Source organism: Toxorhynchites rutilus, chromosome 3, assembly GCF_029784135.1.
Source record: "Toxorhynchites rutilus septentrionalis strain SRP chromosome 3, ASM2978413v1, whole genome shotgun sequence".
Classification (NCBI taxonomy): Eukaryota; Metazoa; Arthropoda; class Insecta; order Diptera; family Culicidae; genus Toxorhynchites; species Toxorhynchites rutilus.
This window is the reverse complement of record NC_073746.1, coordinates 136,266,084-136,290,937: the sequence shown is the minus strand read 5'-3', so window position 1 is coordinate 136,290,937 and position 24,854 is coordinate 136,266,084. Positions and strand designations below refer to the sequence as shown.

The 24,854-nt window shown below is 39.3% G+C and overlaps 2 protein-coding genes across 21 annotated transcripts in view; one reads left to right on the top strand and one right to left on the bottom strand.

Moving 5' to 3' along the window:
* Positions 1–24,854, top strand: part of LOC129778134 (sodium/hydrogen exchanger 3) — a 195,809-nt gene that overhangs the window by 16,901 nt on the left and 154,054 nt on the right. For 18 of the 20 annotated variants that reach the window (XR_008743378.1, XM_055784854.1, XM_055784861.1 and 15 more), the window contains exon 1: positions 21,753–22,266. The exons of the other annotated variants lie outside the window; for them this stretch is intronic. The gene's annotated coding sequence lies outside the window, so the exon portion shown is untranslated. Of the gene's footprint in view, positions 1–21,752; positions 22,267–24,854 lie in introns of those variants that run through there. 20 annotated transcript variants of the gene reach the window in all.
* LOC129773507 (uncharacterized) lies at positions 12,892–18,915 on the bottom strand. The gene is made up of 6 exons (XM_055777121.1): positions 17,338–18,915; positions 15,134–16,825; positions 14,324–14,805; positions 14,006–14,254; positions 12,949–13,934; positions 12,892–12,899 (listed from the first exon to the last, which is right to left on the bottom strand). The coding sequence occupies exons 1-6, from the start codon at positions 18,913–18,915 to the stop codon at positions 12,892–12,894; spliced, it is 4,995 nt and encodes a 1,664-aa protein (XP_055633096.1).

Sequence of the window (24,854 nt, the reverse complement as noted above, 5' to 3'; positions counted from 1 at the left end):
CAAATACCCACAAGTGAGACTCGATGTTGTACGGGAAAGGGTTAGAATAACTTGTTTGGAAGTTGATTTTCACTACCTGTCCCGCAACCTCATTGATACACTGTGTGTAAGGATTGAGCAAGTTTTAAAGAACTCCTAAGAGCAGATTCGACGACAACCCTAGCGTACAGTGCGTTTCCACCTAACCTGAAATCTCGATATCTTCCATGCGTAACATCCTGAAACGAGACCTAATCCAGGCTTTTTAAAAACGCAAAGTTCAAGCAGTTTCAGAGCCATCGAAGAAAAGATAATTCTAAAGAACAATTCTTTTTCAATCGCAAAACACCGGCTTTTTTCAGATGAACAAAATTGAACATTACTTTACTTATGCAGATACGTCCTGCATAATTCAAGTAATGTTCAAATCGACCGATTGTGGGCCACAATGTCGCGTCTACAAATCAGCTGCTTTCCCTCATATAACGGAATGTTATTTTCCACTTTTTTCTTCATCATATCCTATCAGTAGATATTATCATTTCACTTTACTATGTGTCAGCAGTTGTCGATTAGTAGTACTGACGGAACCACTTCTCGATGTCAAGGATCTTATTCAAATGTGCAATTCGAGGACATTAGCTGACACCACTTACTATATATCCTCGGGAAAATGTGGGAAAACAAAAAGCCACTTAAATGGTTTGTTCCGCTGAGATCTTCCGTATATAGAAGCAGAAGCGGAGAATTTATGATGCACGTTTATCATGTCGAACGTGGAATGAATACTGAGTGTGTGTGTACATGGCGTGATTAAGGCATAACTATTTATGAGAAATGAGCATTTTAAGGTTGACCTCATCTCTGGGCGCTTAGTAAACATATCAGTGGAAACGCGATACAAAAATTTGCACTGAGTGTAGCGATCTTTGAAAACTTTGTTTATCATTCATTCAATTCATAGATCTGAGAAAACTTAACATATTCACTACATATGTCACTATTTTGTTGAATTTTCTCGCGTATTACAGCGTGATCAAGCACCCACACCAATATTTCACTTTCCCATTTATCGTTTTTTCCATGCGTACGCACCGTTGCTGTTCATCCAGCGTCAGCTGCCCGTGCAATTGAACGCCTCACGGCTAAGGTCATGGTTACTTTAATCGCAAACAGCAGTGAATAAGAAAAACGCTCCGAATCGAAGCGATTGTGAATGAATTAACGGTTGACTGCAACCACTACATCGACGTAAACCGTAATTCATACGCTATACACTTCTAGTAAATAAACACCTATCGCAAATATATTATCGGTAGTGGTGCGAGGTGCCCGCAAGACTGACAATTGGTGGCATGGCGATGAATGGGGCACTCTGCTGCCATCGTGAATGAACCGTGTTCAATGAATAGTTTCATTCCGTGAACCTGGAACGACACATCGGTTTGCTAGCGAGCGTACCGATTTGTTTCCTATTTATTTCTTCCGCGCCGATTGACGCAAAGTCATATTCATGACTCGGTATGTATTTCAGCCGAAAGGCAGCATTTGCCTACAGTCAAATCAATCAAGAGATGTTTTGACTAATCTGCCGTTCTACGCATAGTTGTCCCATGTACCAAAATCAGCTACTGAGAAAAACGCTATCAAAGTTTTCTACCATATTTATCTTCCAGAAGCTTTGGGCATTTCAGTTTAGTTTTAGTTCAGGGTTTTTTTTAAAGCAAACGAACTATTGTTTAAGGAAATGTGAACAGATCCCCTCACTCGAATCAATGAATCTAGGTTACGGGCTTAAAAATTCATGGTGGGACTTTCATGCCCAGAATATCCGCATGGGACAATTGAACTTGATGTTGTTTTTTCAAACACTGGGAGCAAATAACAAGTTTTTTTTTTGCATGGACACGTCTTTAATCTCATTGCTATTAGCTAACAAGGTGTACTCGTGTTCTGTAATTTTTGTTTTAGTTGTTTGATAATTAGTTCGTTCTTCCAAACCAGAAATGAGTGCATTAGCCCTGCTAAAAGCGTGACTTAAAATTCGTGTACTTGAACCTATTTATTTATTACTATTCTAAAAAAAAACATGGCGGATTATGCCTGGAATGTCAACATGGGACAATTGGGCTTGATGTTGTTTTTTGAAAAACTAGGAACAAACTATAACTTTTTTGTGTTTTTTTTTGGAAGATCAGATATAAAACATCGTTTTATGAAGGAAAGTGAAAATTCGTCAAAAAGTAACATGCGACAACGTAGAACAACGTAGACAGCGTAGAGCGGTAGTAATTTGGAATGTCACAAACTGTGAGTGGCATATCGGGCTTATAATTCACATACAATGCCACTCCTGATATTATCAGTTCAGTGGAATGAATAAATGCTTTACGATGGAATTATTGGAATTATCATTTATAGAATTTTGGAAAAATAAAAAAATATGTTTGAAGAGTTCAACAAATTTTAAATTTAATGTATTTCCAATATTATAGCAGCTAGATTTTAGTGCACAGAAGTTCGTATGCGAGATACCAGATATTTACATCAGGAAACGAAGTCTTTGGAATATCGAATTCTCATAAACATTCCTGAAGTTTTCATAATTCAACAATAAATGTAGGGTCCAAGAAGCAACCGACGCACCCAAGATTTCCATATAGGAACAGATGTCTTTTATGAATTTGGGAAATTTACCAAAGAACAATAATCCAACAATACACAACAACAATAATGAATAAATCCAAATTGAATGTGATAGAATAATAGTTTAATAGTTAATAGTTTATGAATTTGAGGAAGTCTCTGATTACACTAAAGCAAATTACCAATCAATTAGGTGTAAGCTTAACTATATCAACTGGCAGGATTTATTTAGAAGTGTGGAAAACATTGAAGTAGCAGTGACGACTTTTTACTCGATGATCAATGAAATTATAGAGCAGGAGATACCAAGAAGACGAAAAAAAAGAAATATGAACACAAAATATCCGATTTGGTTTAATCAAAGCATAAAGAATCTAAAAAATAAAAAAACAGAAGGCACATAAATTTTATAAGAAATACAAATCTGACGCTAATCTCCAAAAATATCTTAACATTTGCGAACAGCTCAACTCAACTGTTAAAAGCGCTTTTGAAGATTACAGCTTAAAAACAGAGTCGTTAAATAAGCTCGATGTCTCGAAAGGGCCAGGTCCTGACGGAATTCCACCGGTTTTTATAAAAAATTTGGCATCTGAATTAACTCATCCACTTTTATGGCTTTTCAATACGTCATTGGAATCAGAAAGGTTCCCAAAAATATGGAAAAACTCTTTTCTTGTACCAATATTCAAATCCGGTAATAGATCCGATGTAAGAAATTATCGTGGAGTAGCAATTATTTCTTGCATTCCAAAACTCTTTGAAGCCATAATAAACCAAAAACTTTTTCAACAACTAAAGACACGAATTACGAATAAGCAACACGGTTTTTTCAAAGGACGATCAACAACAACAAATTTGCTGGAATTTGTCACATTCACTTTGAATGCAATGGATAATGGTAATCAAGTTGAAGCTCTATACACTGACTTTAGTAAGGCTTTCGATCGTGTTGATATACCCTTACTCCTTCTTAAACTTCAAAAAATAGGGATAGAAGTCAAACTATTGAAATGGCTAGAATCATATTTGACTGACCGCACCCAAATGGTAAGATTTAATGGGGAAATTTCAAAACCAATATCTGTTACATCCGGAGTTCCTCAAGGCTCTCATTTGGGGCCACTTTTGTTCATTTTATTTGTTAATGACGTTTGCGTTTTCCTTAACAGTGTTAAGGCACTTATCTACGCAGATGATATGAAACTGTATATGGAAATAAAGAATGAAGAAGACATTCATTCAAACATTCAAAAATGAAGTTGACTAGTTTATAATTGGTGCACTAAGAGTTTATTACAGCTCAATGTTAGGAAATGCACTTTGATTACTTTTACAAGAAGAAGAACACCATTGAACAATGGTGTTATACTGGGTAATCAACCCATCAGTAGATGTCAACGAGTAAGAGATTTAGGTGTGATCTTAGATTCGAAACTAACCTTCGTGGATCATTATAATACAATCATCCATAGAGCAAATAATATGTTGAGCTTCATTAAACGCTTTTTTTTTACCATTTCCACGATCCGTACACAATAAAAAAAATGTATATTACATACGTCACATCAGTTCTCGAATACTGTAGTATTGTATGGTCCCCCTACATAACTTCACACGAAGACAGAATTGAATCTGTACAAAAACAATTTTTGTTATTTGCACTTCGTAAACTGGTCTTCTGGTCTTCATATCGTCTACCTCCATATGAAGCACGCTGTATGCTAATCAATATTAAAAGCCTAAAAGAACGTCGGAACTCTGCCATGATTCTATTTATTATTGATATCATATCACAACGAGTGGACTCAGAAGAAACATTACGAAACCTGAATTTTTACGCACCGATTAGGAACCTGAGAAACCTTAACATTTTTTACATAGATTATCGAAGAACGAATTATGCCAAATATAGTCCTATTAATCGTATGATGAGCCTCTGTAACGAACACAGTGAAACAATTGATGTAACCATGTCAAGATTAATGCTCAAAGACTATCTGAATAGCATAAGATATCGTTAAATTTCACTGTAATATTTGGGCAGCATATTTAGTCTACGCTGGTTTGACGAAATAAATAATTAAAAAAAATTGATTCTGTAACTTGTTAAAATCGTCTTTTAAATTAAACGAATAAATTATCCAGCCAGCTCTCTTTAGATTTTTAGTTTTAAGTAAGTAGTTTTAAGTAGTATTAAGAATGTATAGGTCTACAATTTAGATTGACGACAATAAAAAAAAAAATCCAAACTGTAGAATTTTATTTCAAAAATTCGCGATTGTGAACCTTTGTACTAACTTTGACCTTAATCATGTCCTTTCCTAGACTTGTGAGCACAAGACAGTAGAACCTCGATCATCCGCGGAATTGAGTGGCAAGGACGACGGATAACGAAAATTTCGGATTACGTAATGAACGACCAAAATGGGGAACAAACGCGGAAAATAAGATATGATGGCATGGAAACTAAGTTTCAATAATATAGAAATCATCAAAATATCAAAATGTGAAAGCCATAGCCAAAATAAGAAAGTAAGATCTTACTAAACCACTCACGTAAGAGCTTACCACACCGCGGATCATCCGCCCGCGGATAATCGAGGTTCTACTGTATTTTGGAAGAATCCAAGAGTTTGGCTCAGCACGGCAGTGTGATAAACCCGAAACATATTCTTTCCGGACGTACGACGAAAAGCACCACAGTTGTTGAGGAAGATGTTGAAAATTACCCAAAGACCTTGTCAGTTCTTCATCATTCTCAGACGAACCTGGAAAATTTTATCGATTCTCGTTTAAAATCAGTTTAAAATCAAGATTGTCTATGTCTCTACCGAAACGCGAAGTAAAACCGAGATATAATGGATCATTTTTTGCAGTCGGATTTCGTGAATATGAATAAGGAGATCTCTTTTCCAACAGTCGATTTTTTTTCAATAAAGATTTTGTAGATTTACACAGTTTTTTTTAATAAACTTAATAGTAAATCCAATCAACCTTATCAATCAGCATTCATATGATTTGAAGAACGCTCCTGTAGTTCATTTTACTACAGGAAAAAGTTCTGATCTCATAACTACATCAATATATCTTTGGCACCGAATGGAAACAACAACAATGACAACACTTGCAAGTATCAAGTATCATGCTACATGTTATTAAGTATTGCCTCAAAGCAATCGCACCTCTAGGCATCGTTCGTACAACGTAAACTAAGCGCCAAACAAGCGTTCGCCATAGCATGCATACAGAACCATACATTGGTGGCTTGAAGCTACTAGGAATACAAATACTTCTCATCATTTTGCGCTATTCTCAAAAGAAACGCTTTTGTTAATATTACTGGCCTCAAAAAAAGTTGCATTACTTTTTCATGCTCGAGAGAAGCGCAGCTGTCACCCTTAGTGGTGGAATTTTTGCTACTGGTAAGCGAAACCTAATCACATACAAAACTCCAGAACGACATTTACTTTCTTGGTGACTAAACAAGCGAAATAAATTCTTTTTGTTAATATCAACAACCTCGAAAACAGTAGCAATTCTTCATAATGATCAATATTAGCGCAAATGCAATCCTAGTTGAAGGCAGTTTTGCGACTGGCACGCGAACCTAAATAACTTATAACATTCCAGTAAGACATTCAAGATGCTTGGTATTCCCAAAATATTTTTTTGAAGCATAACCTTAACGCCTGCTTCGCCATAACGTCAGTTTAATGCATTGATGCATTCACAAAGGCACCATAGAAGCCGTTTACATTTTCGACCGACGCGCCGAAATCGCTTATTTTGCTGTTGTTCAATGCGGTGTCACACTCGCGAAGGCTCGGTTCAGTGCGAGCGCTTTTCACTACACCAACATCGCGTGCATCATTAGATGACGCTTGCTCGAAATTTCGTTTTTTGCAGGGCTAGAGCCTGCCTCCCTCTTTTTCTTGCTCATCACACACTACGCGAAACGTCCAATTTATGACGCGTGAAGAAAAACACACGATACGAATAACGAATAACGAACGACGATATCCAAGTTGGATTACCACTGGTGGGGTCCAATCTTAGATCGAAGCACAGCGAAACCAAGTGAACTGGATTGCTCAACAGTCCGATGCCGAATGAAAGTTTAACTCAGTGAGGTCCACTGTTTATACTCAAGGCAAAAATTCCCCTTCATTCTTCTACTTTTCCTTTGTTCACGGCGACTTCAAATCCTACGATTTCCCCTTCGTTGGTCGTCTATGAGTTATTCGTTATTGACAGCTCTGTTCGGGAAAGCACACAAATGGACAGAACAAATGTATGGAAAAATGGAAATGCCTAAAGTTTTCATGAATTTTAACCATTTACACACCAGGGGATTCTAATGTATAGCATATTAAACAAATCTTAGGGAATTTCCGATTCGTTTAGTATGTAAATCGCTAAAATCCGTTCGCGGCAAAAATAGTTATTAACGTTAACTTTATTTCATAAAAACGTGACCTGTTTTCTAATTTGGCACCCTTAATGAAAGACGTAGTTCTACGTCAAAAAATCCCCTTTTCTAATGAAGAAATTTTCAACTATGCGACTATTCACAAATCGGACGGCCGTTTTGAAAACTCCAATAAATTCTGTATAAGGAGCATTATTTATTATTATTATTATTCTTATTATTGATTATTCTGAAATTATTGCTTAACTCTTGAAAAGGTCCTATCTGCTTTGATCGATTCTCTTCATTGACTTTCTCTTACGATAACCCCGGCCTTACAGACGGATTTTGCGTGGTTCCCTTCTACACTCCTGATATCAAACTCATCAAGAAATGCTTTTAATGCTGAGTTTTTAACGAAAGAGAATGTTGATGATCAATGCAGATAGACGATTTTAAAAAACGACGCGAAAATTATTGTTGTCATAGCCCATAGACGACGAAGATCTAACGTCGAGATACCATACCGTAAAACCTATAATAGTCCTTGTTTTGCCGATAACAATAGAGCGATGGGCCTGTTTGAATAATGCACGGTTCTTCGGTGGAAACGTGACTCTAAACGCCTGAACTTCCAATATTAACAACCGAAACTCTGTCGGAAATTAGTTCCGAGAAAAACTATAATTGTACTACTACCACTAATAATCAATTGAATGAATCACGGCCGGGTACCGGATATCCGGAAGGCTTCCGATAGCAGGATATTCGGCTTTTTTTTGCGAATACGAAACTGAGAAAAACTGCTAGGATTAAATTTTATGGAAAAATAAAAACTTTTTTACAGAATTGTTCAGAATTGAAATAAAAAACTCTAACGAGTGAATTCGTATAACCTCAGGCTAAGTAGGCATAAGCCAGTCAGTCGCTAGAAATCCAGCAAACGTTACGCATCTACTCCTATATCGTCTCGATATTGAAGCGAGCAATAAATTGATTTTTTTTCTTACACTTTAAACCGGGCTAAATAGTTATTTTTGGTACAATGCTGAACGATTATTAATGTTTCCGTTTAGAATCAAAATCCATTTTTTCCCCTGTTGGGTGTGAACCACTGCGTCCATTATTTTGAATTATTGTGGTATACCCCTTTTTTATACTACACTTCAAGCTTATCTACTACTTATTGATGAAGGAGTAGACTGAAAGCTATAGCGTGATAGGTGCCAATCAGGAATAATCTGTTTGATAAAATTTATAATCCTGATCGGCGACGCAGACCAAATTTCCTTTGGCTCCAGAATAGCTTTATCAAGGTGTTGAAGGCTACGTCTAGTTAGAGCTCCGCAGTTACAGATCCAAATCCATTAATAGGAAATGAAAGATTTCAGCAAATAAACTTGAGTGGTTTTTTTTATGATAAGGAATTCCTACTACAATGATGAGATTTTTGTGGATATATTGAAATAATTTTAATTCTGGACGAATAAGAGTAAGGTCATCGAACTCAAATATGTGCTATTTCACTACACTGCTGAGCGTTTAAAAGCACCCTATGATACTCAATTGTACAGCGTGATGCCGTAAGGTTTTCGTATTGCGATAATAGGAGCGCTGCGGAGCCGCAATGCTTTATTATCGCAATACGAGAGCGATTTCGTACAACCACAATTTGCACAATTTTTTGTACATATTGTCAATAATCAACCATTTCTGTTGATGTCGTAAGCCCATACGGAGGTATAATAAAGATATAATTCTAATACGTGCATTTTCGGCAGGAAAATGTCTTACGAATCATGACGAATGCTTGACATATATGTTTATATATCACTAGACAATGACTATAGATTGGTAGCATTTACCAAAAACATCGTTATATTTACTAATTATTTCTCTCAGTGCAGGAACAGGGCAGCTTTCGATATTGTGATGAATGGTACATAGATGTAAAGTTGTACCAATTAAGGAAATACAAAAATACAAGTTATTTTTATAAAATAAATTATTATAAAGTCGTTTGCCGAATCACAACTTCAAAATGGTTTTAATGCATGCGTCTACAATGAGTTTTCATCAAAACAGTCGCTATTAGAATCTCATTATTTTGATCACATAATCCTTAGCAAAAGGCTAAGAAGCAAGCTTTAATGGGACACACTATTTTCAAACTAGTTTTTTCAACAAAACAAAAAATTTTCGCATGGATCAAGTACCAAAATTGATAAAGAATAGATTTATGATGTTTAAAAATCATATTGAGGCATTAAAAATAAAATATGTTTTTTAAACTAATCAAAAACTCACTCATATTACCATAAGGACATGCTCTCACTGCAGCGGGGCGTCAACGTAGCGTGAGCGGGGCGTGTTCACTTCTCGCCACGATATTTTAATTCACTCACATTGCACCGTGCCAGCGGCGTTTCTTCGGCGTGTTTTATGAAAATTGTCAATGTGTGTTTTTGTAAGAAACAATGAAAATTGGTTTATTTTTAAATATTCCAACATCGTTGGACGCATCCGGATAAAAACTCGGACGGTAAAAAACGTAAAATATAAAAAAAACAAAAAAATTAAATTATTTCACTACTACAAACAAACATATGCAAGAGAGAAGCGGAGAAGTACAAATATCGCCGGCGTGGAGTGTTTTCGTTTGCAAGCCAGCCACACGTCACAACCACGCTCACGACACGTCAGCCTGGTGTGAACACATCGTTAAGAACACACACGATTAATCGTAAGCTTCACACGCCCCGCCCAAGCCACGCTGACGCCCCGTTGCAGGGAGAACAAGGTCCAATAGGTACTACTGCCCTATATGGGTACAGGATAGAAATGAGAGTTTCTAATTTTCCATACATTTATGTAGACTGTAAGGCAATTTCCGACACGTGGTCGACAGCGACGACGAAATTATAGTTGCAGTGATTTTCTCATAGCAATTTATTTTGATTTCTCGAAGACATTGTGTGGAAGACATTGCAGCTAATTTTAAGTTATATTGTTCTTCCCATTCTATCGTATTATTCAAATTTTAAATTGAAGTTTTGCATGAATTGCATTCTGTATTTCAGAGCCGCTGTTTCCGATTGATTACTGAAACTATTCTTCTTTTTTTCTTCATCTTCATCTTTCCTAACATCGGTATCTTCATCCTTTTCTGATGGATCATTCAATATACCGATAATTTGGCTGTCGGAAAGTTGTGTGTAAAATATTCTTCCTTCTTCGAGATCCGGTACCACTATTTGATTACCAGGATCAGTAATCATAAATAAGGTGGATACAGAAATTCTGTCTTCATTAACCAAATACATATTTGTTTTGGACCACATAAAATTGCTTCCAAGGTTTCGTGATTGTGGTTGACGTGCTGCCAATATTTAAATAGCTAGATCTTTGAACGTTATTTTTTTCAGTGCATGATTTAGCATGATTAGCTTTTCTTATTTTTCTCGATATATTACTTTTATGTTTTGAATTTGTCCCTGATTCATCATTCTGTTGGCGTTGAACAATCTTTAATCAGTCCATTGCCAGAGGAAATTTCATCACCACAAGCAATGGTGTGCAATGCAGTTATCTATTATCGGAACGCCCCTAGGTTGTAGTCTTTTTGGGGAACTTCCAGAACAAACTGATTTTAGAAGCATTCAAGAAATAGTTTTTGCTTTGAAACATCGAGAGTTCTTCGATTTCCCATATATGAGTACCAGAAAAATTGTAACATGAAAACTATCCGGTTTCCATGCGACGCCTTTTTTCCTCCAAATGAGTTAATGTTTATTTGGTAATCATTTTGAAAAATAGAGCAGATTCGTTGCAATTATATACCTGGTCAACGGTCAAATCATAAGTCTTCAAGTAATTGAAAAAAATTGTTCTTTGAAATTATCCTTTGCACAAACTTTAAGATTAAGACAAGATCGCTGAACCTAAACGACGCAGATACTATCAACCACCACAGTCGTATACAGCCTTTCTAGCTTGCTGTTTTTTCCATTATGGTAAGTATAGAATATCTACACCCAAAGTTAATTTTTAGCACATGTTCTGGCATCTCGATTTATTACATTAAATGAGCTGAAATATAACATAAAATGTTCTACTCTCCAATACATGTATATCATTTGTATAATATAAATGCTAGAGCCAATATGAGCGAGCGAAACAGGAGACACATTTAATTGAAAGCATATGAAAGCTTTTCGTATAGTTTGCCAAATACACGGCCCAGACAGAGAAAGATATATTCTCGTTCATGTTCTTCTTTATCGTCTTGGAAAACACCTTCCAACTTCATTTTATGATGATGTGTAATATTATCACACTCCTTTATAATAGCACTGGCAGCTATATGGACAGCGTGGTCGTGTAAAGTAACTCTGCATTCCAGCCGGCCTTGGTTCGATCCCCATTGACGTCGTATGGACTTTTTTTTTGCACAATCCCAAATGAAAAGAGAAAAGAAAACAAAAAGAGATGTCTGCTCGCATACATACAAACCATTTTTAAGCTTTTAAAATAGCTCATTATTTGCGCATTTGACTCTCATGCACAGGAAATGGCATCTTTTCTGCCAAAGATGAAATGTTTTCTGCCAACGCTAACTTGGGTGTACCATCAATTAGTTTAAACATTAAAACAATTCTACATTCAGCAGCATATTTAATTTTTCTTATAGTGCTTAAAGTCAAAACACACAGTTTCACAAATTAATCCTGCTACTTTTCATTGCATTCTTATGATTGTCGTACAGTGTATACCGAATTGTTGAGCGATTTGTGATTTGTATTTTTTTTCATTAGCTTATATGGTCGGGGTTCAGCCAAAACGAACCAAAAAAAAATTTTTTTTTTTCAAAATTCAGTTACTCACACCATTGGATGCAGAAAATAATAATCTATCGACTGTAAATTGACCATGTCATTCGGATAATTGACAACAGTTCCAATACAAAAATTTTCTGTAGCAGACTATGAAAAAACGAAATTGCATTCAACCAAAGCGCACCATAAACCCACAATATGGCATCGGACGATAGTGATCGTTTTCTCCAAGAAGGCAGATCCGAATCTTCACAAGATTTTTGTGCTTCGGACAGCTCCTGGAAACAAATGTCGTCGAGATCTGGTAAGTAAGACAGCCTACGGGCTGCAATGAAGTGTAGAAGCGCTGATCTGCATTTTTCAAAATTCCGTTCAACCAAAGCGAACCAAGTGTAATGCATTTGTTGGGTTAGGGTCACCAACTCTAAATTGAGCACCACGTTTTTAGTATGTGAGCTTTAAGCTGCATTAATTATTTATTTTAGCATAGCCATAACATTATTTTGTTCCCCTAAACTTACAAATTTGGTGTAAGAAACTTCTGGAAGTGGTATGGCTTAAATTACCCTTTTAACTGCGCTGACTACAATGCTAGTTTCTAGAATGCAGCTAAGTTAGTTACGCAATTTTCGTACTATTCAATTGGTACTTACAATAACTAGTTCTATATTTAGGTTTTATAATTGCACGGTAGAATAAGTTTTAGATTTAGGAACTTAGGAAAATATATAAATAATTAGAATAAGAATAAATGTCGTACTGGTACACTCAAAGCCTTCTGATCATTTTTTAATAATTCTTTTGTTCCATCCTTTTATGACCCAGTAGCGTTACATGCCATTCTTCTATCGCCATGTCACTTGTTGACAGCTGACGCCACGTCGTAGCGTGAAGCGTTGCTGCGATGAGGGGTCTCGTCGTAACATACTCCCGCCCGTAAACCTCGGTGAGAGGCCACAATTCTAGGAGCATCGGCAGCAGGTTTACTGTTCAACTCGACGTCCAAAACAGCTAATTTCACTACTGGTCTGCGTAAGACCCCCGACGATGTCCGCACCAGCGCTTGCCGCACTCTACCGTCTCGTCCTGGGAAAACTCGCTCAATTCTTCCTCGTATCCACTGGTTCCTCGCCGCCCCGTCAACTACCAGTACTAAGTCACCGGTCTCTAGATTCTTCACGTCCTCGAACCACTTGCATCTCCGTGTGATCATCGGGAGATATTCCTTGAGCCATCTGCGCCAGAGTTCATCCGTGATGTACCTGGCCAATTTCCAGCTGCTTCGTAGTGTGCATCGGTTGTCCATCTGTTCAGTAGGCAGGAACTTTGTCCCAGAAGAATTTCCCAACAAAAAATGGTTGGGAGTCAGGGCCTCCTGATCCGCGGATTCCAACGGAATGAAAGTAAGTGGTCTGGAGTTTATCATTCCTTCTGCCTCCAAGATGATCGTCTCGAATGTCTCATCATCTGGCTTCCGCAGGACGTTCAAAACTGATCCTATCGCCACCTTCACTGATCGAACGAGTCTCTCCCACGCTCCACCCATGTGTGGAGCAGCTGGGGGGATGAACTTCCAGGTGGTGCTTGTTGTAGTGAACTTCTCAGATAGAGCTTTGTTACTTGCTTCCCTATGTGCTTTCAGTTCATTGCTGGTACCTTGGAAGCAGGTGGCATTATCAGTCCAAAATTCTCTGGGAAGGCCTCTGCGTGCGACGAAGCGTTGTACTGCCATAATACAAGATTCGGTGCTTAGCGAGTGCACAATCTCCATATGTATCGCTCTAATCGTCAGGCATGTGAAGAGAGCCACCCAGCGTTTTACGTTGCTCCTGCCAACCTTCACAAGCATCGGACCGAAATAGTCCAACCCGGTGAACGTAAAGGGTTGAGTGAATGCTGTCAGACGCATCTCGGGAAGCGGAGCCATCGCTGGAGATCTTGGCATCGCCTTGGTTACCCTGCAGAAAGTACATGAGCGTTCAACTTTATCCAACAGTCGTCTTAGGGCAGGTATTTGAAGATGGTCTCTCGGTTGGCATGACGGAAGCGGCGATGATACCAGTCTACAATGAGGAAAGTGATTAAATGTTGGTTGGGAAGAATGATCGGAAACTTAGCTTCGGTCGGTGCATACGGTGCAGCACCAATTCGACCACGGCTACGCAGAACGCCGTTCTCATCCAGGAATGGACACTTGGTGTAGATAGGGCTGGATTTGTCTACGGTGACGTGGTGATTCTCTGGTGACCCTTGAGTCTTGACGAGTTTGTTGATTTCGTCCGTGTAATACACGGTTTGAGCGGTTTTCAGCAGTTCTTCCTCGGCCCGTCGAAGTTCTTCGCTGGTAAGGTTTCCGAGTTCAAATTTATCCTTCGATCGACACCTGCGAAAATTTTCGAAGCCTCGGAAAACATATGCGGCTACTCTATGCATTTTGGTCCATCTATTGAACCTCTCGAATACCATGTTCGGAGCGAAGTGGGTGGCGTGGAAACGAGTTGGCCGAAGCTCTTCTTCTGTTGGGACGATTGTTCGCTGCTTAGGCCAACGTTCTTCTGGCTCGTAGAGGAAGGCCGGTCCCTGGAACCAGGGGTTGTCGATTGTCACAGGCATACCATTCCTCCACTTGGTGGCAAAATCCGCAATGTTTTGCTTGGATGGCACCCACCGCCATTCTGACTGTTGCGTAGAAGAAAGAATCTCTCCTATTCGAACGGCTACGAATTTGTGGTAGCGCCGATGATCGGTGGAGCGTACCCACGCTAGAACGGTACTGGCATCACTCCAGCAGAACCGTCGACTTACTGTGTACGTGTGCTGTTTTTGAACAGTTTCCATAAATCGAGCGCCCAAAACTGCTGCCTTTAGTTCGAGTCGAGGTATGGAGAGCGTCTTCAGCGGTGCTACTTTTGTTTTGGCACCGACGAGTTTCACCTGTGTTGTGTGTTCGTTTTCCAAGCGAAAGTATACCACGCAAGAATATGCGGATTCGCTTGCATCCACGAATAGGTGAATTTGTAAATGAGAGTAGTCCTTCGTTGAGCGGAAGTAGCATCGTGGTATGCGGAGTGAGTCTAATTGTTGGAGTAAAGCCACCCATTGTCACCAGCGTTCGTTGAGATCGTGTGGGAATTCTTGGTCCCACTCTATCCCTGCTGCCCATAATTCGTGGATAAATATTTTGGATAAATATTTTGCCGTGAATGAGTAGGAAAGCGATGAGACCTAGCGGATCAAATAGGCTCATGACCACTCTGGCTACCTCGCGTTTGGTTGGGATGTGACCATTTTCCAAAATGTGCCGTAGATCCTCTCGCGTACCGAAGGCGTAGATGAACACGTCATCATGCGGAATCCACTTCATCCCTAGCACCGACTCGCATTTCCCATCACGTTCCAAATGTAGGTTTTTGGGTTCTTTCTCCGTAATTGTTTCTCCTATTCCTTGCAGAACTTCAGGTTCGTTGGATAAGAAGCTGCGAAGAGTGAAACCTCCTCTGGAGTGTACAAGTTTCACTTCATTCTCCACCGCAATCGCTTCGTCGGTGGTCTCGAAGCTGTCCAAGTAGTCATCAACATAATGTTTGTTCTTGATGGCTACTGCGGCTCTCGGATACTCACTGGCGAACTCATCTGCGTTGAAATTTTTGACGTACTGCGCTGACGCCGGGGAGCAGGATGATCCAAATGTGGCTACGTCCATGACGTAAACTTGAGGTTGATCTACTGGTCGATTTCGGAATATGAAGCGTTGTGATTGACAATCAGGAGAACGAATTTTAATCTGGTGGAATATTTCCATGACGTCACCACTTACAGCCACAGGGTATTGGCGGAACTGACATAAGACCATTGCAAGTGGCGCCAGTAGGTCAGGTCCCTTCAGGAGTCGGGAGTTGAATGAGACTCCACCCACTTTAGCTGCCGCATCCCAGATTAGGCGTACTTTACCGGGCTTCCGAGGGTTTGTCACGACGCCTAGAGGAAGATACCACACACGGTTAGCCTCAACAGAAGTCAATTCGGCCAAGCTCGCTCGATGTGCATATCCTTTGCTTTCGTAATCCGAGATCTGTTCATGTACGCGCTCCTTCAGTTCTGGATCTCGTTGAAGACGACGTTCTAGAGACTCCAGACGACGGACGGCCATGGGGTAACTGTCTGTAAAGTTTGGTTCATCAGTACTCCATAGCAGACCGGTTTCGAATTTCGATCCATCTGCTGTGCGTCGTGTTGTCTCTCGTAGCAGTTGTATTGCACGTTGCTCGTCCTTCGACTCATGAACTTGATGCGCCTCAGCAACTCCAGCATCCTCCAGTGTGAAGTAGTCACGAAGCTGTTGATTCAACTCACGATCACGATCCGAGACTGTTCCAACATGGAACCCGATAATCATCGAATTCGTTGCTTGATTTGGAACATACCCATAAATGCTCCACCCCAGTCGACATTTCGCTCCAATAGGATGGGAGGGTCCTCCTTCGCGTAGTTTCAGAGGCACGCATAAGCTCAAGTTATCTAGACCAATCAATAATTTGGGCTCGACCAACTCATAGTCACTAAGCGGGAGCCCACGCAAATGAGGAAAACGATTTGCTAGGTCCTGATACTTTATACTTTGCGTAGGAAGCACGAGACGACTCACCGTACGAACATTGGAAAGGGTGTATCGGGAGCTAATATTTTTACCGGAGATGTCGAGCTGCACGCATTGTGATTTTGGCTCGACTCGTGTAACATTTCCCGTCCACTTCAAAGTAAGTGCTTCTGTCTTCCCATTGACACCCAGTTCTTTCGCTACGGTTTCGTCCAGTAGAGTGTACGACGAACCCTCGTCAATAAAGGCAAATATAATTTGCGAGGAATTGTTGCCATATAAAATGACAGGAAGAATGCGGAAGAGTGGCCACTGGGATTCCCCGGAAGTAACGTGGCTGGATGAAACGTTTATTTGCTCGAAAGAAGAAGACGAGTGTAAAAGTGTATGATGCTTCTGACGGCATCCGTCAACCTCGCACCCTTTCCAAGAACGACAAGGCCACTTGCCGTGATTATTCAGGCATGTTCTGCAGAGGGCCTTCTGCTTAACTAACTTCCAGCGTTCATCTACACTGGCACCATTGAACTGATGTCACTCAGACACACGATGGCCCGCACGATCACACGAGAGGCATACTTCTTCTTCTTCTTCTTCAATGGCACTAACGTTCCTAGAGGAACTTCGCCGTCTCAACGTAGTATTACTTGCGTCATTTTTTACTAGTACTTAGTTGAGATTTCTATGCCAAATAACACGCCTTGAATGCATTCTGAGTGGCAAGCTCTAGAATACGCGTGATCACAGTGCAAGTCGGAGGAAATTTCTTTGACGAAAAATTCCCCCGACCAGAACGGGAATCGAACCCGAACACCCGGCATGTTAGTTATGACGCTAACCACTCGGCCAAGGGAGCACGAGAGGCATACCTTGCCGGGTTTCGTGCTAGCTGGAGTGCTGCTGGACGTAGACGCTGGAGTTTTATCTGCAAGATGAGCTTGAATTATACCAGTATTTCCACCCTTCGGTTTGATGGTTCTGCTTTCATAATTTGTGGTGTGTTTCTGAACGCTGAATCCCGGCACGGTGTAGGAAACTTCGCTTGCTGCTGTCACTAAACCCGACATGAATTTCCCGAAGGTGTCGAGTGTTACGGGTTGACGATGGGTTTTGTAGACTGCCCAATCGAGTCGTAATGAGCCTGGCAGTTTTTCCACTAACTCCTGAAGGAGTACCGGATTCGTTAGATGATTAAACTGCTGCGCTGCTTTGAGGTGGTCAACCAAATTCTGCACTGTTATGCCGAAATGCATAACAGTCTCCAACCGATCGTGTCTGGGTGCCGGAACTTGTTGGATTTTATTCATCATCGATCTGATGAGAAGATCCGGTCTCCCGAAGAGCGTACGCAGGGTCTGAATGACGTGCGGTACACTAGCTGGCAGGAGCAATCGGCTTTTCACCGATTCGAAAGCGTTCCCTTTTAAACACCGCTGAAGTCGAACGAGATTTTCTGCGTCCGAGTAACCGCAGGTGGTTGTTGAATGTTCGAAGTTACTAATAAAAATGGGCCAATCCTCTGGGTTTCCGCAGAAAACAGGCAGGTCCTTTCCTAGTACCTGTCTCGCAGCGATTTGAGTTTGCGATAGTGTTCGAATCGAGGTAACAGGAACTGTCGACGCCGGTTGCGGTATTGGAACCGGGTTACTCAGTTGAACTGGTGCAGTAGAGGGTACTCCGATTGGAACAGATGGGTTGGGCAATGAAGCGAGAAGACTCTGTAGAGGACCTACGACCGGAGGTGAAGGGGGTGGCACCTGTGGTAACGACATGTCCGGAAGCGTTGGTTGAATAGGATTCTGAGGAACTACCGTTAGCGAATGTTCTGGGTCTTCAGGATTCGGGTTTGTAAGGGGTATGTTTGAATTCCCTTGTACATTTCCATCTGATCTTCCAGGGTTTTGACCGGCTAGCCAGTCTTTCATCTTCTGGTCGGAATTTACGACCGATCCACTCCTACTGCTCGCTTCTGCCATCTGCCGCTTCTCAAAGGATTCTTTTTTTATCTGCTGCTGCTTACGCTTCATCTCCAACTCCTCTTGCAGTTTACGGTCACGGAGGCGATTCTTTTCTTCCAGCTGACGCTCTTCCTCTTCTAATAACCGTTTCCTGATTCCTTCTTCTTCCAACAGGGCTTGTTCCTTCATCGTTTTCTCTTCTTCGATGAGTTTAAGCTGCTCTGACAACAATACAGCCCTTACACTGGAGGTCACGCTATCTGGTGGGCCTGGGTTCTTTTTTCCTTTCTTGGAGCCTACCTTTGAACCCGCCTTGGATCCTTTTGTAGAACGTGTTCCGATCCCTGGAATTTGCAGATGATCTTTGCTGGATTGTCCAGGTTTTGAGCACTGCTTACACGCATATGTAGCGCTTGGCTGTCGGATTTGCTCGTCCACACCGGCGCATCCAAAGTGCTCCCACAGCTTGCAGAAGTCACACTGAACCATTTCGCATTCTGCCGAATCCGTTCGTTCACAGGATTGGCAGTTCCGAGGGGAATTTTGATCTGCCATACTTCCGATACCCGAACAAATTTCTTAAAGAAATGTTGGGTTAGGGTCACCAACTCTAAATTGAGCACCACGTTTTTAGTATGTGAGCTTTAAGCTGCAAATAATTATTTATTTTAGCATAGCCATAACATTATTTTGTTCCCCTAAACTTACAAATTTGGTGTAAGAAACTTCTGGAAGTGGTATGGCTTAAATTACCCTTTTAACTGCGCTGACTACAATGCTAGTTTCTAGAATGCAGCTAAGTTAGTTACGCAATTTTCGTACTATTCAATTGGTACTTACAATAACTAGTTCTATATTTAGGTTTTATAATTGCACGGTAGAATAAGTTTTAGATTTAGGAACTTAGGAAAATATATAAATAATTAGAATAAGAATAAATGTCGTACTGGTACACTCAAAGCCTTCTGATCATTTTTTAATAATTCTTTTGTTCCATCCTTTTATGACCCAGTAGCGTTACATGCCATTCTTCTATCGCCATGTCACTTGTTGACAGCTGACGCCACGTCGTAGCGTGAAGCGTTGCTGCGATGAGGGGTCTCGTCGTAACAGCATTTTTAAATCAATTTATTATTATTTATTAAGATATTATTTTGCAATAAACAGCAAAAGTGAGTCAATATATATATTAGGGTGCCAGCGAAAATAGTCATGCCAAATTTCATAAACCGACCATGCACATTTTGTTTATTGGCCCAAAAAAATGATCTGTGCAAAGTTTTAGCTCGATCGGACATGATTTAGGGGTGCCTCAAAGCGCTCAAAGTTTTGATTTTTTGATCCTCGAAAATCTTACAAGAGGAGAGCAAAGGATATTTGGAAAATCGAATTTGTTTTCGACGCCAAATGACTTAAAAATGCATAAAACGTCGAGATCTGGTGTCATCTTGAAAAAAAATGTTTGGCCGAAAATCGTCCTTTTTGGGACTTAGCCTGAGAGGCAATGAAGGTATGGAAAAAATAATTATCGAATTTAAAGAACCGACCATGTACATTTTGTTTATTGGTCCAAAAAATGATCTGTGCAAAGTTTCAGCTCAATCGCACATGATTTAGGGCTGCTTCAAAGCACTCGAAGTTTTGATTTTTTCATCCTCGAAAATCTTCCAAGGAAATTTAGAAAACCGAAATTTTTTTTCGATGTCAAATGACTTAAAAATGCATAAAACGTCGAGATCTGGTGATATCACGAAAATAAATTTTTGGTCGGAAATCGACTTTTTGGGACTGAGTGGCCGAAAAATCAAAACTTTGAGTGTTTTGAGACGCCCCTAAAGCATGTCTGATTGAGCTGAAATTTTGCACGGGTCATTTTTGTGGACCAATAAACAAAATGTACATGGTCGGTCCTTTAAATTCGATAATTTTTTTTTTCTCCATACCTTCATTGCCTCGCAGGCTAAGTCCCAGAAGGTCGATTTTCGGCTAAACTTTTTTTTTCGAGATGAAACAGATCTCGACGTTTCATGCATTTTCAAGTCATTTGGCATCGAAAAAAATTTTCGATTTTCCAAATTTCCTTTCTTCCCCGTTGGAAAATTTTCGAGGGTCAAAAAATCAAAACTTTGAGCGCTTTGAGGCACCCCTAAATCATGTCCGATCGAGCTGAAACTTTGCACAGTAAATTTTTTTTGGACCAATAAACAAAATGTACATGGTCGGTTTTTGAAATTCGAAGATAATTTTTTTCCAATACATCCATTGCCACCCTAATATATATATATATATATATATATATATATATATATATATATATATATATATATATATATATATATATATTATATATATATATATATATATATAAATATATATATATATATATATATATATATATATATATATATATATATATATATATATATATATATATATATATATATATATACCATTCATGAAATTAGTCAAGAGTCGTTACAAAATACTAATGTGTTATGAAATGATACAATGTTAATAGCAAGCATGGACTTGGTTCGCTCTGGCTGCAAAGAAAACGATGTTTTGCGTGTCTAGCAGAAACATAATTTTGTTTTTTCATATTTCTAAAGGTTCTGAATCAGAAATTGACGAGGATGTGTGCTTACAACATGAACAATTAAATTTCATTTTCTGTTCAACAATTTAACGGAAAAATTGAACTTTTCATATAATTCGAAAAAAGTGATAAAAGCGAAACATTTTCAGTGATAAATTCGAGAGTGATGAAAACGAGACGTGATAAAAACGCCCAGTGATATAATCGAGACGTCACTGTATATTCAAAATCAACATGCAACAAATATTTTTACGTATTTCTATGTCACCTATGCGGTCATATCTCGGATACAACCCTTCAACTCTTGTCCATCCCCTGTAAGTTGAACTCAACCTATAACAACAAATCCAACCAAATCACGATAGTTAATGGTTTAGAATTAATCTCGTTTTTATTTGGCATTCATGTTGCTAAAAACGTTCCTTACATGCGTCATCTGTTACGTACAATCGCATCGACTCTGACGTTCATTCATTATATCATATTCATTCATTGCGTGTTTCCCCCCATTATACGTACTAGTACCCTTGTACGGATTATTTGGTTTGTAAGATTCATTATTTTTTGTTCCTTTTGCTGTGTCTGCTTGCGAGGGTGTTCACTCGTACCGTTGGTTCAGTTCGGAGATTCCTCTCTAGTGCTTTCATTCACTCATTCATTCAGTTCATTTTTGCCACCAAACGTCGATTGCTAACCGTATTTTTGAACAAACGTAGTTTTCATTCAGCTGTCCGCTCAGATGGTTGAAATTCGCGCGGGTTTTTATTTCGTTTCCGTACAATCGCCGAGCGAAGCTGCTGATAGTGACTACTGTGACTTTTGCGAATTGTCATCACTCGCAAGAGGAGTTCGGATGTTGTTGTTAAATACATTTTGTTGGGTAGCTCATGGAAATTTACCTTTGTTGTGTTAAGTGCTGTTTGTCCAGTGTTTGTGTATTTAATGAAAGTTTACCATAATGTTGATGAGAAGAGAGGAGGCTACTGTATGTGTAGTGTGAATTGAAACCGTAATAATTGTAGTGTGAAACCAAGTGAGTCCAAGTACATGGCAGGGGCTAAATATACAACGGAGCCACGTGCAACTCTGCCGATGACAGCTTAACGTGGTGTGGAGGAATCGCCGAATTGCGTCCGATATCCCGACAGCCGGTGAAGGAGCAGCAGACACGAATCGATCGTTTCTTTGTGATTTTGACATCAGTTTCGTAACGAATTTGGGATTTTTCCAAAAGCCAAGGGAAGGTAAATAACGATTGATCTGTGAATAAGTCGGCGAAACGCTTGTGGCGATGAATCATTGCAGGAATACACTGCAACCATTGATGTTGCAGCCACGCTAGACACTGGTGTTGGTGTTATGGTTTATGTTTGCTGAAGTGTCTTCGTCGGGGTTTACCACGGCATGTGCATACAATATACAGCCGAGCACTAACCGCCCGGTGTCGGCATAGATGCTACCCATCGATATGGGTCGATCGTTCCCCGGGCTTTGTCTCACTTATCCCATGCTGAGAGTATGTATCCGAAGTCCATGGAAGGCGGCAGATAAAATGGATAAAAATATCGATGGGAAGCCAGCCATTCAGATCATATGCAAGAGCCATATGACAATTTGATGAACTTAAATGGGTTGATGGTAGTTCGAAGATTGGATGTTTTACAAATCGATTTGTTTGACGTAATACTTTACAGTTTACACTTACATACAAAGCAGTGTTAAAATGTTTTGTTTACATTGTGTAAAAAAGCTATCGTTATTGAAGATTGATAGTTGTAATTTTTTTCAATTACTGTAACAATAGTCACGACATTGACGTGCATAAATTATAGCGCTCTATAGCGTCCACAAACCATAATTACAAAATCTATTAGCAAGTTCATTTTTCTGTCTTTGAACGCCGGCTGTGCTGTGAACACTTGAGAAAACAAACAGTTCTTGAAGGTAGTTCCGTTTGCCAGTTGTTCATATTTTTTGCTAGGTGACGTTATAATAACACTGTACTGTTTCTACACAATGAACCTTGATTCTGGGTTTCTATTTGAACAAATTTTCATGTGTGTCAACATCAACAAATCATCAGTACTGCTTTTGCTTGATTTTATTGCCTTTTTATCAAAGCGATTAGCATACAATGATGTTGTAATTCATTGGCTTACCTGTACAGGTGGCTTTTCGTTAGAATAGAAATTGTTTCCATCGGTCTATGTTCGAGGACTCGTAGCAACATTTAAAAAAAACATACGAAATGCGTGATACCACGCTATTTTGCGTCCATGTTGTTGAAGCTTACCCACTTTTGCTGCTGAATAGTTGCTGTTTTCGATAGTTTTCCCACGCAAATGATGTAAGTGTGATTCACAGTACAGTGTTGAGAGAAAGTTATACAACCCGGTTGAGGTCATTTGATTTTTTGACGTAGGACTACGTCTTTCAGGAAGGGTGCCAAATCAGAAAACAGGTCACGTTTTTATGAAATAAAGTTAACGTTAATAACCATTTCCACTGTGAACGAATTCTCATGATTTGCATACCAATCGAATCGGAAATTCTCTAAGATTTGTTTGATATGCTATGCATTACAATTCGCTATTCTCTAAAGGTTTAAATTCATGAAAACTGGAAGGACTTCTTTTTTTCCATACATTTGTTCTACAGATTTATGTGCTAACCCTACCCGTATTTCGAATGCTTATAACTTGAACATTTCTTAACAGATCGGGAAGATGTTTGCAACAATTGATAGGAAATATTTTTACGCGTCTATCACAATTAATAAAATGTTATTTTTCATGAGATGAACAATTGAATGACTGTAAAATGTCTAGCGTTCTTTAAACGCCATAACTGCCAAATTTTGATTGGCCCGATTTATGATTTTCCCAAAACAGACTTCAAAATCGATGTGGAAATCCGTTCTGCAAATATACATGCAAGTCGGGGGTATTTTTGTTCCCACCGAGCTGTGTTTCCCTAACACGAACTTCAAAATTAATGCGTCTGGGGGAATCCGCTTTGCAAATACATGCAAGTCGAGGGTATTTTTTGGTGTTGAGTACTTTTGTAGTCGCTTGTCGTTATGAAGACAGGAATATGTTTCCCTAAAACGTACTTTAAAACTGAGAAGCCTGGGAAAATCGTCATTTCAGATACTAGAGGTGAATGAACTTTCGCGGCTCGAGAACTACGTAAACATGAGAAATGCAATATTTTCAGAGTGAAATGTGAAATACAATGATCGTTTGACAATTCTTCCGTTCATATATTTTGATAGTCCTAGGCATCATATCGAACGTAAAAGGACGTTCATAAAATTTATTTGTAACCAAGAATATTTTTTATTACAAAAATTTCGATGCATTTTAAAATAATATTCGAAGTGGTAAACAAGTGGACTGCATAATATAATTGAGTAGTTCTACGTCGAAAATATGCGGTCGTGTCCTAGATACAACCCCTTACAATTTTTTGAATTGACAGAGATAACCACAATTCACATAGAAAACTTGAATGGTGTGAATTTGTAACAATATGGTAAAAGTAATCTGCTACTCAACGTCTCAACGACAAACGACTCTACGCCAACGTCTACTCACAACAATTTTAATTACAATGCATTTTTTTATTTTTTTATCGTTCAGAAATCTGTTGAAACTCCAAATGATGGTCTTGAAAAGGGATGTTTGTTATATGTATTGATATCCCTCAAGCCGGTTGTAACAATTGAAGTGATAAGATGTATCATCCGCAACGGTGGATGATGAGCCAGCAGCTTCAGACGTCAATGAGACTGTTTCTCCTAGCTTTCGTTTTTTGTGCCGCCTGACACGTT

Bases quoted from the DNA above. Each gene is read 5' to 3' on its own strand.
- LOC129773507 (XM_055777121.1), bottom strand. From the start codon at position 18,915: ATGGTTCAGTGTGACTTCTGCAAGCTGTGGGAGCACTTTGGATGCGCC. The intron at 16,826-17,337 runs GTATGCCTCTCG...TCTTCTTTCGAG, and splicing joins CTAGCACGAAACCCGGCAAG to CAAATAAACGTTTCATCCAG. The intron at 13,935-14,005 runs GTATGCACCGAC...TCCTCATTGTAG, and splicing joins GGTCGAATTGGTGCTGCACC to ACTGGTATCATCGCCGCTTC.